This window comes from Merops nubicus, unplaced genomic scaffold, assembly GCF_000691845.1.
Source record: "Merops nubicus isolate BGI_N331 unplaced genomic scaffold, ASM69184v1 Scaffold54118, whole genome shotgun sequence".
In the NCBI taxonomy this organism is placed as follows: Eukaryota; Metazoa; Chordata; class Aves; order Coraciiformes; family Meropidae; genus Merops; species Merops nubicus.
Window position 1 is genome coordinate 1 of NW_008628751.1, and position 19,790 is coordinate 19,790.

At 37.6% G+C, this 19,790-nt stretch overlaps 1 protein-coding gene across 1 annotated transcript; it reads right to left on the minus strand.

Annotated features, from left to right (window-relative positions):
• Positions 1-4,928: 4,928 nt before the first annotated feature.
• On the minus strand, positions 4,929-13,175 carry LOC103779104 (PDZ domain-containing protein GIPC1-like). Its single transcript, XM_008946722.1, has 4 exons — positions 12,984-13,175; positions 9,075-9,255; positions 5,760-5,869; positions 4,929-5,033 (listed from the first exon to the last, which is right to left on the minus strand). The coding sequence occupies exons 1-4, from the start codon at positions 13,164-13,166 to the stop codon at positions 4,929-4,931; spliced, it is 579 nt and encodes a 192-aa protein (XP_008944970.1). The 5' UTR covers positions 13,167-13,175.
• Between the last annotated feature and the right edge of the window lie 6,615 nt (positions 13,176-19,790).

Here is a 19,790-nt window from a genome sequence, read left to right on the forward strand (position 1 = left end):
AAAAAAAAAAAAAAAAAAGTATTTTTATCTATATTGATCAGTTTTAATCAGCATTACAAAGGTACGTTTAATATACTACATATATTATATATGAATAAGCACATTCCCCTTCCCAGATGCACCTGATGGAATGCCCTGGGCGTCTGTGGCAGGCTCAGAGGTAGGCTTTCCACAGCTCGGTGCTGACCCCTACTGCCAGCAGCGTTGTATCACCCCGCAGCAAACCCTGATGGAAAGATGCGAGCCACCCTGCCTGGTTTTGACACGCAAGTTGTGCCGCCAAACTACACAAATGTGCAAAGCTGAACCCCGATTCACTGATTTCATACATACAGAACCCTGAAACTGGCCCATCTTCTCTACCAGCCAGTGTGCCTACTCTCCCTTCCCCAGGCAGTTTGCAGAGCGGTGGCACCTCCTGGGCAGCTCAGCTGTGTGGAACACTGCTGTTAACACAGTGACCGTCACAATGCCTAATTCCCAAGGCAAATCAAAACCCACTGATTGCCAAGGCATTTACCAGATGCTTGCCAATTTGAAGAAAACTTTACTGGTTCTCAGAGGGTGCCAGCTCCATGCCAAGTTGCCTCTGCTCCCCTCCTTTCCCCCCACTGCTTCTTGTAACAGCTGCACAATAAGTGATTACAGGAATTTTATTCCAGTAGAATATTTTTCCACAGTTCAGATAGCCTCAATTGTTTTCAGATTTATTTTGTTTTAAACCTCATGTCAGGCAATACTCATACCTGAGGAATTCTTACAGAAAACATTAAAAGTTCAGCAAACTTAAAAGTGATGAAAGGAATTAGAAGTCTTCTCAACTTCAGCTGAGAAGCTCAAGATCAGGCTTCCCAGAATATGAACAAGAAATACGTTGGCTTTTTAAACCTAGTCCCTTTAAAATAACTTCAAAGATCTTCCACAAAATCCTTATTTTCCCTTTTGATAGATATATGCAGCACAAGCCATGAAAGGTACAATCTGTCTGCCATTGTTATTACGTACTTCATGTGGTGGTTTTGCTACCTATAGAGAAGTCCTGTGACTTCTAAAAAGGCTTTTTCAGAAGTCTTAACAAACCTCAGTATTTATTTAGATGTAATGCTATCACAGAAGCCTTTATCAAAAGGTAACAAATAGTATTGTTCTGCTTGGTACTTTAAAAGAGCTAAAATTCACATTTTACTTCCTTACAACATGACAGAAAATGAAATCTGTCATTGCAGCTTCCAGTGTTTAACATTGCTTGGTTTTAGTTTCATGTTGAACACTGTCAGATCCAGCACTCAAGGAAACATTAGAAATACAATTTCTTCTTGTTTCTTTTTATTAAATATTAATTCGTCTTGAAGGGGAGATGTTTTCTTGCTCAACCTGACTTGCTACATTTTCCACAGAACTCTTGTTATTCTCTCAGAGTAAACAGTCATAAACACTATGCTCGAGTGCATACAAAATCCTTTGCAAAAGGAAGTCTGGTGGCAGAAGGAGCAGAAAAGAACAGAGTCAGGGAAAGTGTCACTTTAGTCAAAGCATTTCAACTTAAAAACATCTATTCAATATTACTGGATTGGTTTAGCGAGCCAAAAGAAGCTGGGGTGACTAGAAGTTTAAATCTGTTAGCACATTTTGACTAGATGGTATATTTGAAAAATAAAGTCAAGAGGGGAGAAGTAGATTTGAAATTCTTCTAAACAGAGATGGAGAATATACAAAGATATGTAAAGTCTGACAATACTATAGGAAATAACAAAAAAAAAAATCAAAAAGTGCAAAACAGAACAAAATATCAGTGCATGAAGAGTCAGCCAAAAGATGCTAGAAGAAAAAAAGTTGGATGGCAAGCCCTTTTTGCCATAATTTTTTCTGTTGGTAGTATTCTGGAATTGGATCCCACAGATTCAGGCTTCCTCCCACCCAAAAATCTTGGAGATCAAATACAGTCCACAACAGTATAAGCCTCACTGATTAAAAAAAATTAATGTCACCAGTGTTTTTCACTAACACAGCTTTCAGAGTCCCTCCTAATAATCAGCTGTACACATTCCTTTACCAGAAAGCACTGGCAGGATTTAAAATAACCCGTATTGCCTCTCAGTGGTGCACTTATGTTTTACAGAAGGCTGAAGTCAAGCCCTGGCCTAAATTCTAACGTGCCCATAAAACAGTTGAGGAATAAATTTCCAGAACCAAGTGTCCTTTCTGTAGATTAAGTCCCATTTTCAGTAAAACAGAGTGAAGGCATAAAAAAGTAAAATGATTTCAAAAGGCAGGTATGTAAACCTCAACAAAATTTAGATCTCTGGAAATAAAAAACTGCACAAAACAAAGTAAGTGTATGCATTTCCATTAAATGGTTTCCAAGCATCTTCCTCCAACTTAGGGATCTGTGGGTAGATTTAGTCTGTCATTCTTGAAACTGTCAAGATACTTAACTATGCAAAAACTAAGGGCTTTATCTCATCTTTAATTCCATCTATAATTTTACATTATTTTTTCTTTCCTTTCCTTCTAAGTTCTGGCTTAAAACTGAGGCACTCTTTTAAAATTTAATCACACCATGAAAGTATCATTTTAATGGAGATGAAAGAGCAATATTAACTGACATCCAAAGCTTCTGACAAACAGAACTGCGTGTGAGCAAGTAATGATTGAGATTTTAATCACCTGTCGCTGTCGCATCGTGATGACTTGCATTTTCAACAGTTCTGGCTTGAGTAATGAGTGAAATTTCTAGCTGAGTGGTGATTGGCATTCTCTGAATGAATCCTTTCCTCATATTTCATTTTCATGGGCGACTGATCATATCCACTATATGAAAAACTGACACATATTAATTGAACAGATTTGTGACAGGTGATTAGCTCTCCTCTCCTCAAGAGTCCTGGAGATGTTTAATTGTTTAAAAATGATTAGACTTTTTGGGGGGCATCACCATTGGCCCTCGACTCTAAGATTTGAACTTCAGGAAATGGCTTCAAAGGTGCAAACTAAAGCTACATTAACCCCGTAGTCTTTCATTCCTGACAGTTTCTCTTTGTTTCACTGCCTTTTGGGGAGGAAGGAAGAGGTGAAGAGCAAAACAACCACCCAACTGGAAAGAAGAGAGTATCTCTAAGGAAAAGGACCTCTTCCTTCTTCAATTATTCTTTTAAGGCAGTCTTCAAACCTTCCAAACTACATATTGAAAGATGAAGGACACTAGATATTTTGGGGAAAAAAAACCCCAAGGGATTAATGGGAAAACTCTATGAAGTGATTTGAAATCAGCTCAGCTGTATGTGCTGAAAGCTGAACTCCTCAGTCTACTGTAAAAGAGCCATCCCATTATGGTACTGAGAGGCAAAACCACAGAGAACACAAGTTCCACAGGAACTTGCTTCCCTGCCCCAGAAAAGAGTATAGCACACCTCAGCATCCCCTGAAACCATGCTCTAGTCTAGGACCTTGGAGGTAGCCTGCAAGGACAGAGGCTTCCAGAAGCTTGGCTTGAGCTGGGACTGCAACAGCTGGAAGAAGAACCAACTCCCATTGGGATGACCAACACAAGACTTGGAGCTTAGAGCCTGTGCTAGAGACAGACCCAGCAGCAGAAGCTGTAGGAGTGGACACAGAATCCTCCCTAACCTAAATAGAAGGTCAAGCACTACAGCTCCCAGGAGTGTATTTCATGGCAGGGGCATATTAGAGCTCCTAGGAACAGAAATATTGATAACTTTTTTTGTTTTCTGGGAATTTAAAAGTTTAGATACTACCTACAAAATAGAATTAAAAAGTTTTGGCCAACTCCACTCTCTCTTCTATGCCAGGAAGCCCACCGTTACCTTCAGCTGGGGGACAAATAATACTTTATCCACAATTTTTCCTGTGAGAAAAGTAGTAGCAGCTGCCAATCAGATGCTTGTCAGTAGGAACAGACAACAAGGGACTTTTGGCTGTTCAGATCATCTCCCATTGTTCTTGTTCCTCTATGCTAACTGCTGTCTGTCCCACTCTCCTGCTTTGCCTTTAGTTTCATGCCAGATATATTTTCTCTTCTGCTTTGCCTCCTCCACTTCTCTCTCATAAGAGCTTTCTTTTCAAGATCACTTTCCATTTAGGTTATCCCTTCTTGATTCTTGACTTTTTTTTTTTTTTTTTACGTACTATCATAGCAATAAATACCTTCCTCTGTCTCAATATTAGCAGCTCCACAAGATTGCATGAGGACTACATCAGTCACCACTGGCTACAGCAGCACCTCTTACTCAGACTGCAACTTTTTCCCATACAAACAGAAGTTTCTATTTAGTTGTCAGATCAACACAGAGAAGCAACAGCTGTAAGGACAAGTCTGGCGGAGTTTTAAGGAACTAATGGCACTGGGGCTGAATAGTTTATTTCATTATAAATTGATGACTGTGATAGCTAGCAAATATCCTGGAAAATTTTCCATGTTCTTCAGAACATGGGATTTAGTGAATTTGACAAATCTGTGCAATAACTCTGTCAGTTCCCTTGCTAAATAGTTACCCTCTCCCTGATGAAGATCTCAGATTCAAACTTTAGTGATCAACTTTGATGTGTCTAAGCCAAGGGGCAAAAAAGCAAAAAAGCCAATAGACATGATTTTTCTTAACAATCCTCAGTGTGGTACACACAAGCTCCACTAGAAAATATATGTTAGAAATAATACAGTTAATGGCAAACAACTAAATAATTCATGCAACAGTGTAGGAATAATGTGCAGGAAGAAAAGAGGATTAATTAATTATATCATTAAGCTTGTAGTGGAAGATTATTTCTTTTATCAGACACAAACATTTGCAGATATACAGGCAAGTTTTTGACACTCCATGCTGGATAAATTTTGCTTTGCTTACATCCAGAGACTAAAATACTAAAAATATTTTAGACTACAGAAAATGAGAAATTATTTAATCTTGCAGTCATGCATCTGCTAAGGACTCACCTAGTTCCATATCTCTTATCCCCATGTATGTTTCAAGAAGCTCATCCACTTTTTTAATTGCTTTTTCTTCAACTTCACTCGGCTTTGTTGAAATAGAGAAAAAGAGCAAAACTATGATTATGCCCACACAGATTTCAAAATAACCAACAGTTCACCACTGATTATCCTTGCTCCCATCCTAGCCACTTAGACTTAAAAGAAACTAGAAGTAAAACACATGTTGTTCCATTCTCTGTCACTTTTCTCACAAACCTGAGCTTTCCTCCTATCATCAAGCCATACAGCTCTCACAATCAAACTAAACAGGAAACTTAACATCTCCATACAATACAGATCTTCATCAAATCCTCATGAGCTTTAGAGGAACCCAGAATAAGTAACACTTTGTTCTTCCAAACCCTAATTCTGGTTTTACACATTCATGTCAACACAGGTTACTAGCCTCTCCTAACAACAACACATATACCAGCCCAGAACACTTCACAGTGTCAGAAACAGAACCAGCTCTTCAACTGTCACCCCCTACCTTTTTCCCCCACTGTCTTCTTTTCAACAGTCCTTAGTTCTACCTTGAATTGTAATCCATGACATCTAAATATAGGTTCTCTGTTTCCAGATTTCTCAGCCCCATCCTATCCCTGCTAGTCTTCAACTTTATGTATCTCTCCCTGCAGAAGGCAGTCTTCTTAAGTCCCACAAGCTTTTCGTCATCCACATTTTTCCTTCCTACTCTACCTTGTCAGCCTTAAGGAAAAATAAATCACATGCACAATGATTAAACTATCGACAGGCCTCAAGACAACCATACCATTTCCTCCACAGTAGCAGGGCCTTTGGTTCTCAGCCGAAGCGTTTCTCTCCCTCTAGAGATTTTAGCCCCTGGCAGAGTTCCACCTTTGGACCTTGGTTCCAGCTTTTCTAGAGACAAAACAAACAACAACAACAACAAAAGAAAAGAACACCAAACAAAACTAAGTATATGGTACATCAGAATATGATATATCTGCTTTGGCTATTACACTACCTTCAATTTTTATTCTAATCAAGACCTAGATATATGTAGAAATTTAACTATAAATTAACTGTATTCTACATTAACTGCTGACAATATCTTTTCTTCAAACTTTGATAGCCACTTGACTGCACTGAAGCCAGGACTTGCATTGACCAATTTATCTATGCACACTTATTACACTCAGCTCCATATACACATTTTGTACAATTTTATTTCCCTGTTCTACAGAAAAGGAGAAGTATTTATTACTTAATATTAGATAATGGTTGAAGTAATCTGTCAAATGCTGATTTATCCTGGTCTTTGCAGGCAGACTATATAGCAGGTTTAGCACTGCAACATTTCCACCTTTCACTGATGGGATGGTGCAAACACTACTGTTAAACAGTTTGATCACTAGCAGGGGAAATATCTGTAAGTAGATCTGCAGGAGTTTTTCCATTTTATTCAGACAGGTCACAATTTCACATCTGATAAATCTCTATCAAGAATATCTGGGTTTACCCAAAATTTACTTTACCTGAGTTCAGCTTTCCTTATTTGATCTTGGGTAAGGCCACTCCAGTTAGTAAATGGAGTATGGAATCATTTAAGATTTGGCTTTCTTATTTTAGGACATAATTTTACATTCAGGCGTGGCAAGGCTTTAATTAACTAAGTTACTGCCACGTCAGTAAGTAAATATGGAAACTGCTAGAAGAGAGGAGATGATTTTGCAGAACTGTTTTTAACTGTGCTGTTTTCTCTACCAAATTATTCCTCCTCTTAAAGCCTTTCTAATAAGCTGACCTTGAATGCAAGACTTTAACATGCTATATTAATTTTGTCCAGGTAAATTCTAACTCATCATTCTTGTATAAATTATCAAAAATCCAGATTGTTCTGCTGAACAAGTCTTGAAAAGTAAATTTTAATTGCTTTTCTTAAAACAAATAGACATGGTACAGTCTCTTACACATATACTTAGGCCCTTCTCCTCAATCCTTCTATTGCTTCAGTGACAGTTTAAAACATCCTCAAGATTGTCAACATTTCTGCTGGACTTGTTTCCAAAAGTAATTCCTGATACGTGATACATTTTTTTTCTATTTCTGTCACTATTAACACCTTAAAACTCATTATTTGACATAACCTTTATTTGCAATACATCAGACCAAAGCTCTCTGGCTACAGCAGAAACTCTTTTTCAGATTCACATAATTTAAATTTACAGCTTGTGTTATGCTACCTTTACTTTCTTTCTGTTATCTATTCTCACTAACTCATAGAGGGTCAGGTTGTGACTGGTAAGGACCCATCTTATTCAGACAAGTCTTTAATCCTGTGGTGCAAGCCTTGCCTAGAGCAGCTGAGGCAGCCTATGTCCATGTGGTAGAAAGACACCCAATCAGTAAATTATATGTATTTCACATTCTGCTGAGAGGAAGAAAAATAAAAGTAATTTCACACAGAGGCTTGTCTCTTATTTCTACACCCTCACAAACCTGTGTTGAAACTAACAGGAATTCAGCACCTACTTGTCCAGCATGATCTGGGTCTTGTTTGTCATATCCTCTAGGGCTATTCTCAGAATGCTGCAGCTTAAACAACCCCTTGAATAAATTTGTGCCTGAAGCCTAACTGCACCTAAGGCTAGAAGTGGGATATTCTAAAGTACTGGGCACTGCAACTTGTAAATTAGTTTCTATAGGGTAAAAAATAATGTGCATCCTCCAAAAATATATCCGAAAGGCTCTGACTGCCTCTTAATTCAATATCAGATAAAAGGTATTGCCATGGAATTATCAGGTTTACTTCTCTACATCACAGGCATACTAAATCTATCTTAAGCACCTGACTAAAGTAATTACTATTAAATGATGGCTGAAGTCATCAAACAGTGATTTATACTGGTCTTTACAGACTATGTAACACTTAGCATTGAATCAAATTATAGACCCATATTAAAAGGGTATTCCTATATTACTAACTGTAATACTTTATGTAATACTGCTTTAGTGTAAAGTATAATGTATACATTTACTTAACAGGACTATCAACATATCCAAACACATTAAAGATTAACTCAAAACTCCCATTCTTCACAGAAGCACCAAAAACAAAAAGAAATCTTCTAATTTCTCTGATTTTCAATTTCTGCTGCTATTCTGACACCAAGTGTCAAGATCGGTGTATGACAGCAGTTGTGGTAAACTACTAACAGGTAAAAAAAGATTTGACTAATACATTCAACAATTGAATAAAACATTTCAGACTTCTGCTGCTACAGTGAAGATGATGGGTTTGAACTTGCTGTTAGTGTAGGTGTGCACAAGGACTCATGCGCACTTATAATTTAGTAGTATTTTGAAGTTTTTATTACAGAAAAGTGCCACATAGGTTGGTGGCGATATAAAAATATTAGGAGAATAAAAATAAAAGCTCAGTCTCTATTTTGACTCCCTGGGCAAAACATATTTCTTTTTTTGTTTACTGCATTGATAAAGCTAATATACATAAAGATCAGCAATAGGTATGCATTCCTCCTACATGAGTGTCACTTTCTCATAGCCTGCAAGTAGTAGGTAGAGACAGAGCTTTGCCACACTGCTTTCTTCCAGTTCCAAAAAAGTCTGAGGAAAGGGAGAGCAGGAAGGCATGCAATAAAGGAGGTGCTCGAGGGAATTTCAAACAGTGCATCAAACTGCAGCATCCTTCTGCGTTAAAGAGCACAGTCTCCAGTGAAGGGTAAAGAAGTAGAAAAATCTGACACAAAGATAAATAGAGATTCTGTATCAATAGACGAGATGAGGAGGTTCAAGGATCAACATATTAGTGAATTGAAACCATGCCTTAAAACTGTATCTAGGAAGCAATTCCTGTACTTATTTTGCATCACCATGTAGTGGCAAAGGAATTATTGATTCCCAGGATGATGGTGGGAGAAAGCAAGATGGAAAAATATCAATTCATAAATTTCCCATTTCAAAATTAGAAAAAAAAATAATCAAAGGTACTTTCTTGTAGCAGTTGTTACCTTGGGTGGACACCTGGCTGAAATCTGAAAACTTACAGTGCTGTGTTGGGTATCAATACCCAGTGAACAAGGTGGACAGTCAGGTCACTCACCAAATGCTTTCATAGGCTCTATCAGCTGCAGCTTAAACATCCGACCTTTCTCCAGATCTTTTAGCATTTTGGCCACTTCATAATGCCGACAACCTGACACATTTTTTCCATTTATTGTCTCTATGTGATCACCCACACAGATGATTTTGGTTTGGTCCATAAGGCTACCTTCTTTGATTCGCTATTGGTTTAAAAAAAAAAAAAAAATTAGTTAAAAGATAAAGATGTGACACCACAGTTTCAAGAATGTCAATTAACAACATCAATACCATTGAGCTTACTGTATCAGCAGTGCATTTTCTCTATAAGACTTTCATAAAACAAATGTTTTGGAAAGCATTACTTCTCAAAGTATTTTAATAAGCACTGAATATAAAATCAACAAGGGGAAAAAACAGAATGTCATCATCACATCAAATCATAACAACCATCACATCAAACTCTAGAAATTAAGGCTCCTGAATGATAATATTTTTGTGCTTTAGAACTGAACCCAAATGTGTCAGAAATATGAATGTTTAATTGAGTTTTGGGTTTTATTTTGCTTTAATAGCTTGGCAAGCATAGGAACAGAACTTTTATCTTCTAAAATATGATCCAAGGCCATAAAAATGTGTGATACAAAAATATGACATGCTATAAAGGGCTACTCTTAATAAGACCCCTCTATGGTGATAAAATTTTTTCCATTTTCCTCATCATGTTATATAGCTACATATTAAAGCATTTCCTCAGAAATAACAATAAAAATAAATTCTTCTAAATGTCATCTCATGGAATACAAATACAAATGGTTTAAAAGTTGTAAAATGTAACAGAAGTTAGTATGCATAGCTTTTCTGAAGTGGCATTTAAAAAGCGAGGACAAAAAATCTTTACAAGATCTCTAAGATTTATCAAGTCAATTAAAGAACACTTCAGTGATTGCTGTTATATGCTGTCGTATTTGTTCATCATGTGCCTAAGTCATGTAAGATGTTATCCTATGACTATTTAATAGAAAAGTATGACATATCTGACATAAATGACATACATATATGACAAAAGTATGACTATATATGACATAGTACAATATCCTGTATTTGTGTAGAGATTAATTTCATTCTAATATCTTCCTGAATAACATACTTTCAATAAAGAATGATGTTGTTCAGGCTAACTTTGAGTGAGACAACAGTGAGACAAGAGAGATAAACATATCACCACCTACTATAACACCTAGCCTAGATGCATAACTATCTCAGAAACGTGCTTCTGGCTTAGGTGCGCATGTCTGAGCCCACATATGTGCCTCCATCTGAGAGAGTCAGTAGGAAGTGTGATAGTGCTTAGTGTCTTATAACATCCTGCAACAATTTTTAGCTTCAGATTAGGTTTAACTCTTTCTAGCACTTGTTTCTTTAAATTATATTAAAACTAAAAAGAAGCTTGACGGTGAATGAAGAGGGCGGTAACAGTACACATTCCAGACACCAGGTCCCAGTGCTTTTCTGTTACCAGATGCCAGCATCCAGAAGCATGCTCACCTGTCCTGGTTTCAGCTGGGATACTGTGAATCTTCTTCCTAGCAGCTGTGTATGAGCCAGCGCTGAGTCACGCTTAGTCGCTGGTTGAGTTTACACCACACCACCAGAATTAATGCTTAGTCTGCCTGTTGAACTAATTTTCATTTAGCTTTTCTTCTTCAATTGGATCCTAATGCCAGAACTGTCTAAGGTAATATTCACTGGCAATGTTATTTGTGTCATATTAAACAGGTTTTTTTTCATATGACAGTGTTTATCAACACTCCAAGTTAACAGACTAGAGACAGTCAAGCCACATTGTCACAGTAATTGAAATGCAATTGATATGTCTATATTTCAAGTGCTCTACAGTCCATTTAGAAGCTAGGATCTCTATTTCCTATGCAATACCTGAAATCAACTGCATCACCCCATTTAATAATGTCGCCTTATACACCAGTCAGTCATGCTTCAAGTTCTACTGTCATTCCCTGAATGGCTAATTTGATTCCATAATACAGCTTTCTATCTCGCCACATACCAAGAAAACAAATTTGTGAAAGTAGAATAACCATAAGTTTTGTTCTTAGTAAGGCAAAACAACTTTAGATTTTATAGGAAAAGAATCTGCTGTTAAAAGTGTTAGGTTTAAAAACTGGTCAATCTATACATAAAATCTAGAAACTGCCCTGTTATTCAAAATGCAACATTATTATTACAGCCCATAACAGCTTTCAACAACCCACAGATAGGTAAATTTTATATTAATTGTTAATTAATAACAGAACATAGTGACAGTTTTTCAAGGAAAAATAAAATACATAAATACATAAACAAAAAGAATTCTATCAACCTTCCAAGTAGAGACTGTATTTGCTTAGTCACTTACCTAGACAACCCAATATGAAACAGATGCAGCTTTTACTTTTGCTTATGTATTTTCTATGCTGTTTTTTTTTTTTTTAGCTAAACATGCAACAGCAAAGTAAGCTCCTAGAAACTTCTTTAAACTGACACATTTCGATGAAGACTGCAACATTTTCATTATACTGTTTATTATTAGACCAGTAAAAGGACAATGATATATTTGTTCAGACAAGCTTTACACTGTTTAGCAGGACGAGCTGTGATTTCTAGTCATGTGATGAGGGCTTTCTAGTCTGCTCTAATTGTGCAGTAGTCTGTGATGGCTGTTCTCTCACTCCATATTACCAACCAAGCACAGAAAGAATAACACTCTCCGCAGTGCTGCACATGTGAACTTTAATCACTGAAGCACTGCTTTCAATGCCTTCTTTTAAAATGCCACATAAGCATCAGTGTGACTGAATGTTACATGCTGCATGGATGCTACGACCAGAAATTCAGAGTTCTATGTTTAAATGTAAAAATGAGACTATGATTTTGCCAAAATTCTTACTGAAAACTCCCTTCCATCTCAGCTTTCTCAAGTGAGACCTCAATCACATTTGTCCACAACAAAGAGAAGAAAGCCAATTTCTAAACTGTGTCTTCTTTTATACCCATGGTAGCTAAGGAATGAATAGAGAATACCACCTCTCCATACAAGAAGCTCTGTTTACAATAGCAACGAGAACAGTGGCTGGGACAGCAGTAATTGAGGGCAATTGCCAATGCCTCACTAATAATAGATAACAGGAGGAGATTAGAGCAAAGCATCTAAAAAAGGCAGAAAATGTGATTAAGCTTCCTAATACCTAGTCTAGCAATAAGGGTAGCATCATTTCCTCAGCCTCTACTTGCCTCAGAACACATTACCTGGAGATCACAGAGAAGATAAGGAAGAAATCAATTATGATTAATATATTGTTATTGCCCATAGTTTCTACTCAAGTTATTTGTGGCAGATTGTGTTAATCCACATCCTTAGCACCTTTCAATTCACCCTACCTAAGGCAACAGTATTGAAAAGCTGAAAAGGCACTATACTTGCACCTGTTCTTACACACCAAAAAGCCTTCTGCCCTGTGAACAGTCATAAAGACTGAAAGAACATGATCTCATTATCACATGAATGACAGGAGTTCTACAAGCACTTAATCAATGACATCAGAAAATCACTTAAAAAAAGGAGGGGGCAGACACAAGCAGTGTCTAACACCTACCACCTCAGGGTAGGTTGGAAAATACAATGGCCACATTGTAAAGCTGATACACATTACAGAAGCAATGAACAAATGGACTAATTTTGAGTGACATGCAGTACAGAAATAGCTAACTAATTTTGAATGATGTACCTAAAGAAAAGCAACTTTTCTTTACTTACTATATATACGATAATAAAAGATTTTATAGTTCTAAAAGATCATTAAACCAGTAATTAACCTGTTATAGTAACAGAAACTTCTACAGAATGAAGTATTTGACTGGTAACTAAATTTACCTTTATAAATGCACAGCCAGTTCCATTGTCTGTAATGGTAAGCCCAAGCACATCATCAGTTTTAAGAATTTCCACCTCTTTTCGCTGTCCTTTAACATGGGCAAATATGAAATCTTCAAGGCCAATCTGTGCACCTAGGAGCTTGTCCATATCAATTTTATGAGTGTTCAAAGTGCAAAACATAATCTGTGCAGGAGAAAAGCAAAACACATTATGTTTAACAGTATGAGCTTGGTGAGCTTGAGACAAAGATAAAAGGAGAGGATAAATGCTGGCCTCTCTGACAGATCCGTAACTCAAATTATGATAACACTCCTCCACCATCTGCCCCAGGAGAGATGATCCATCCACACATGACAGGAAGCATCAATACCTCAAACTCCACAGGTTAAGAGCTGGCAGGGAGAAAAGGAAAAAGACGTATCTGTGTGAGCAGCCTCTCATGTCCTGTTTTAGCACACCAACTCTGACACAGGTATCTTGAGCTAGAGCAGAGCAGCTTGTTCCAGAGGTTAGAGTGAGCAAACCGAAGAGCCACCACCATCTTTTTCTTCATCCTTCACCCACCTCAAATTCCACAGCAGGGACTGCTTTAAAACATAATGCTAGAAACCAGTTTCATGGAAAAAAAGAGAGTTTATCAAAATAAAAGGGCTGTGAGGAAGCATGGAATGTTTTATATTGCTTCATGTGTTCCCCCAATAGCTCAGAGCACATTGTCTTCAATGGGTTTGCTTAGTTTCCTGTCCTTCCTCCAGCATCAGTGGGAGTCATCTCTGTTCCAGCTTAGTAAAAGCAAGACTTAAGAAATAGAGCTAACTGGTTCTTTATAAATTGGCCCTTCTCAGGGATTTTCCTTCAGCACTGGGTGTTAGGCACACCTTTTTCTCCCTACTTTTACTCTAGCAGTTCCTTAACAGGGACATTTATTGTCCTGGGCATAGGCCAGATGAGACTAACCCAAACTGCACCACTCTGGGACAGAGATGATGCTTTTGCCCCACCACGGTGCTGCATAGAGGAATTTGGCCAGTCTGGGCAGGCTTTAAGTAGAAAATTAAATTTTATTTTATAAATAATGTCTAATCATCAGCACTTTTTTTTTTTCAAACTAAGAAGATTAAATTCAAAGAGACTATATAAAGTCCAAGTACACATTTTCAGTTCTCTCTCAAGCTACATAAATAACTTGTCCAGTTTACAACTGCAGCTTGGTTCTTGTTCTTAGAATGACTAACAAGCACTGTATCTTTACATTTTAGACATTAGCATCCTTCATCTGACCTTGTCAAACAGACAATCATCTAGTAACCACTGTCACACCTTTGACTAGATAAAATTGGCAACGGAGCAGAAATGTGATATTTAGAAACTCGATCCAGAGTTTCTCTTTTTAGACCTTCATCTGGATGGCATGCCTGCTACAGGCTGTAAGTCTGCAGAATTTTCTGTGAGTCAGTTCTGTGCTAACCACAAGGCTTAAAGAGCATCAGGCAGTCAAAAATAAAACTTAAATCATTCTTTATCCTCTTTAGTGAACAACTGCTTTTTCTTAGAACAGATATGTGCAACAAGTAATGTACTAAAGATGTATCTACCCAGGATAACATACAGTTACACCATTTATCAGTCACAGCATAACTTTATTTGTACATGAGAGACCTGTTGGCTCAATAATGGCATTTTTTCATAGAATTTACAAGTTTAATATAAGTATCTAATAACAGCCTGTATATTTAAAAACCAGCTACTATAGCACATCTCCGTTCCCTCAAAGCTTGGTATATTTTTAATAATAATTTTCTTACCAAGAAAAGAAGCAAGAAAAAAAAATCAAGATGCGGTTTTAAGTCCTTCCCTCTCTTCTCACCCTAAAACTTCATATGCATTTGATCTTTAACTCCGCATACCACAGCTCTGACATTTCATGCCAACTTTAGCAAGATATTATAAATCATAACTGTTCTATTAGTCACAAAGTATGTAGGATACCTCCTGTACTGAGAGAGTTGTCTTTGTGGCACACAGGGAAATTTCATTGGCTGGCAGGGACTGGAGGCTTATGCACAATCTTATAAAATAGATTTGTCAGATAAAATTACTAACAAATTATTCCCTGCCTCAGTATTTTCAATAGGAAGATACTATATTCGTCAATAAAAACAGGGTTGTACTGTGTATAATACTAAGAAACTGTATTAGCTAAGAACAAGAAGGTTACACTATGTGTTATATAAAGTATATATGCAATACCATATTGCATATCCTATATTTTAATTACATTCTCATCTTCTGTATTAGTCCTACACCTTGAGAAGAACTCTAAAATAAGCGGACTGACAGCTGACACACTCAGAAACTATTCAAATCAATAGATTGCAGATAAATTTACAGAAGAGATCATAATCACTTTCTCTGTTTAAGAGATGCAGAAATGGGAGTTCTACTTCTGAGCAAGAACATAGAATCACAGAATCACCATGGTTGGAAAGGACCTCCAATCTTCCAACCTTCCTCCCAACATTTCCCTAACCCCTAGACCACAGCCTCAAGTGCCACATCTACTCATTTTTTCAACACCTCCAGGGATGATGACTCCACCACCTCCCTGAGCAGCCCATTCCAGTGTCTAACCACTCTCTCAGTAAAGAAATTCTTCCTAATATCTAATTGAAATCTTCCCTGGCGCAACTTGAGGCCATTTCCCCTCATCCTAAGATGTAACACCCACTGAAGTATTTCCCTATATACACAGACATAACTATAATAAGAAATCACCAAGGCATTTTATAGGTGCCTTACTCGCTTTATGCTCCCTGAGGAAAATGTAGGAGCTTTGACTAGCTGAAGCAACAGGAATACTAACTAATTCCTCTCAAGTTCTTGGTGTGCTTTTGGTATTCTATCATGTATGCAACTGTACCTCTCCAAATACGTTCAAAGTACTATAAAGTAAGTATTCAGTGTTTTATTGCTCCTTTTTTTAAACCCAGAGCACACAAGTATTAGTGTAAGTTCTTCCATACTGCTTAAAAGTATTTGAAAAATATAATGAACACTGCAAGAATCATATGTAATACAGGTGTGATATTTGAGCACTGTTTAGGGGAACAGCAAGCAAACAATTGTTGCCATAGTGTTGGGAGGAGGTGGTTTGTAGGGAGTGTTAAGTTTGTTCATTTCAAGTCTCCAACCTGCAGGTGAGATTGTGAACAATTTGTTTCAGCAGATGAGCATACACTCTAAAACTTTAAACATACTGGTGAAGAGGACATCACAAGCCGACCCTATTCTCTAACCTCCTAAAATACACTTCAGATTTTTTCTTGTCATAAGGTTACTTTTATTCAGAAACCTAAGTTTCATGAGTGGCTTTTTTTTTTAGTATTCTTTCATAAAAGTTTAAATTGAACAGGTTTAAATCAAATGCTTCTATGAAAGTTTAATGTGGCACAGTCTTACAGTATACTTAACTGTTCAGCATGAGGAGGCAAGGACTGTGAAACAACAGCCCAGACACAAGCTCAGCAGCTGAACCCTTGTCACTGGAAGAGACAGAGGGAGCTGCGTTTCTCCCCTTGGAGCTCCCAGGAAGGTCTCCCTTTTCCTGCATTCCCCTTAAGGAACAAAATCCCTTCCACCTTGAAAGAAACACCAGTCTCCATGGGCTCTGAGAAACACACGCTGACCATTCAACTCGCCTCGCCAGCCCCACCATGCTTCACCTTCCAAAGCAAACAAAATAATCAAAAATGCAGACTACCAGTACACAAACCAAAAGTCCATATATCTTGTGTGGTTTACCACTCCCTTCTCATTTGATCAAGAAATAGCCTTGCTATAGTGGGACTTTAATATCCATGTTCCCAGTGCCTGATTAGCTATTTTGAATACTTAAAAGCCCTACCATGTGCTCTCACAGTAACACACCAGCACCAAATGCTTTAACAGACTCATATTGTCCTTTGGTTAGTGCTAATTTATTTATCATATAGGCTGCTTTTAGCACTTTCACCCTTTCAGGGAACTTAACATTCCTTGCTACATTTCCCTGTACTCACAGTGGAGCAGTAATCCTAAATGGCTAAGACCATATACAAATACTTTCCCAACCACTTTTCCTACTTCATGCTCTACAGAAAAAAAGAGGAAGATATTTGTATTATTGATGGAAGTAGAAACGTACACATAACAAGAAATCAAGTTCGAAGTCAAGAACAATGCAATCTACAGCAAACAGCAATCATATTAATGATACAGGCAACCCACTGCTAGAAGCCATCTCCACTTCTCCTCCCTGTAAGAAGAACATTCACATTGGACCAGGAAAAGAGGAAATGCTGGTCATGGTAGAAGTCAGAAGTAGGCAGAAATGCAAGCTGACTGTCGATTCAAGATGGATAAGCAGATATATATTTACCTAGGAAAATGCATTAAGAATAAAATACCTAGACAAGAAAAGACAAGTACATAGATGCCAAGCAAACATCACAGGAATGAAGGATTGTCCCCTCTGAAGCTATACCAGCCTTGTTCTGTCCACATCCTACCCTACTCATGATCCAGGTCTGCACAGAAGTTTTTGTGAGGGTCTGTCCAACAAATACTGTGTTTTATATAAGCTTCTCTTTTTCACTGTTGGGAGTCAATCACAGCTCCTTGAAAGGATTCTCCAGCAGAAGCTAAACAGAAGCTGCTCCTTTGAGATGGATACAAAGAGGAAATGAGGTGCTGCAACCATGTGGAGTCAAAAGGAGAACTGACAGATTACAAGTAAAGCTCATCCTGAACCATGCTAAAACGCTTCGGCAGGAACTTACCCAAGAATCCTTGCCTACACTGCAGTATGCCCACATATAATACTAAACGCATTCACTGCTACAACAGCTACCTAAATGCTCCCTACAGTGACCTCTTCCCTCCCCCCCTCCCCCCACTATTTTCCACCTCAGCCACTACAGGGCAGAGATCTCTGTGATAGTACCAAAGGCATTCAGGTATCACACTGCTCACAGGCTTCAGCATAGCTAGGTCACAGAAACTTTCCTAGACAGGTTACGCCTACAAATGGCATTTGAATATCTCAGTGCCTTTCAATTTGATGAGGTTTAACTTCTGGCTTTATTCTTTACACCTGTCTGTCAAAACACAGTTTTAATTAATAGATAACGCCATTTAAAATGTCTAGTCTTTCCTTACTTCTAGTAAGCTCAGCAGCTGCGAATAAATTCATGTTTTGTGGCACCTTTTGCTATTTGCTGATCTACCCTATTTTATCTTGTCCATTCAAAATTTTGTTGCAAGACTCTCTGCTCCAGATTCCTCCCTATACTGTGCCATCTTTACACAAAGCACTATTTTTGATCACTTTGTTCTGTACAACTTAGTTCCTTAAAGCCAACTGAATTTCTTGAGTAAGAGATTTTAAGTTCAGTACCTCCAGCAATAATTCTCCATCTTTTTTTACCAATAAACCACATTTAAAGAACAAACAAAACGAAAACCAAACAGGAATGGGACAACAGAAAGAAAAAGAGAAAAGAAGAAACTTCTCTAGTTTAGCACAATGCTAGCAATAGATGCCCATGAAACATGTGGTGCTTCCTCTGAAACATTTAGAGGTGTCAGATTATATATCTAGCAGGAGAAATGGGAGTGCATCATTCATACACAATTGAATTTCCTGTTGAATGGTGTTCTTTCTCAAGTCAGTGGAGCCAAAAGATCAGCAACCAAAGTTCAACAGTAACAGGAAGAAAAATGAAAACAGAAGATATTCTGGCATTTGTAAGGACTTGAGAATAAAAAGTATAACTGGAGAAGGAACAGCACAAAAGGGTAACAGCAGCTCAGTACGGAAAGAAAGCAGAGAAGCAGAAGGTCAGAAGGCAGCTGGGAAGGTCTGCAACACCACCGGTGCGTTGGCTCACAATGGTACTGGTGCTTCTGAATTACTTAATGCAACAGTAACTGGTTAAACTGTATTCACTGCTTCCTGCCACTTTTCTTTTACAATTTGCTGTTTGAAATGCTGCTAGGTCTGGCCACAGTGCACTCGAAGAACGGGGTCTGTAGTAGTAGTCTTTACTACTTTAGAAGAGACAAAGAAGAAAACAAGTAAAGATGTATAGTCACATAGAAGCATAACAAATTTTTAGCACTTTGTTTCAATTTGCCACTCAGAGGTTAAGGTTCACAGAACCACACAGGAAGAACTTGATAGGGCCCTTACCTTTTAACCAAGAGAAAACAATGCATTTACAAACATAAATGAATCATTGTCCAAACAACTGTTTAAAACTTGGCTTAGAAAAAAAGATCAAAAAGGCAGCGGGGTTAAAAAAAAGTTTTGTTACAGATTTAAATAACCTTACTTAAATAGTAGATGTTTTAAAAGTAATGACTTATAAATGTAGAAAACGTTCCAAACATCACTGTCAGTTGGAGTTTTAAAACGTAGTCAGACTTAAAGCATTTTTACCTCCCCAGTACCTTCATTCTGGGTATCTACCCTCATGGATCCACCGATTTATTTTTTTTACCTGGAACAAACCACTACAATCAATAGTTCCTCTACTGGAAATAATTATCCTATTCAACTGTAATACAAGTGGTCTGCCCTAGGGCTTAAGAGTGGCGTTAAACATCAGGTTGGCACCAGGTTAACCAAGGCACTAGAGGTATTTTGTTTAAAAGGACCATTATTTTCTCGTGTAAAGTTTAAATGCAGTTATGCTTATATTCTTCCTTGGATGGTAACGCTCATTTCGAAACAGCAAACGGATTTTTTTAAAAGAAACAAACAAA

Bases quoted from the DNA above. Each gene is read 5' to 3' on its own strand.
- LOC103779104 (XM_008946722.1), bottom strand. From the start codon at position 13,166: ATGTTTTGCACTTTGAACACTCATAAAATTGATATGGACAAGCTCCTA. The intron at 5,870-9,074 runs GTGAGTGACCTG...TTTTGTCTCTAG, and splicing joins AGAGCCTATGAAAGCATTTG to AAAAGCTGGAACCAAGGTCC. The intron at 5,034-5,759 runs GTATGGTTGTCT...ATTTCAACAAAG, and splicing joins CTGCTACTGTGGAGGAAATG to CCGAGTGAAGTTGAAGAAAA.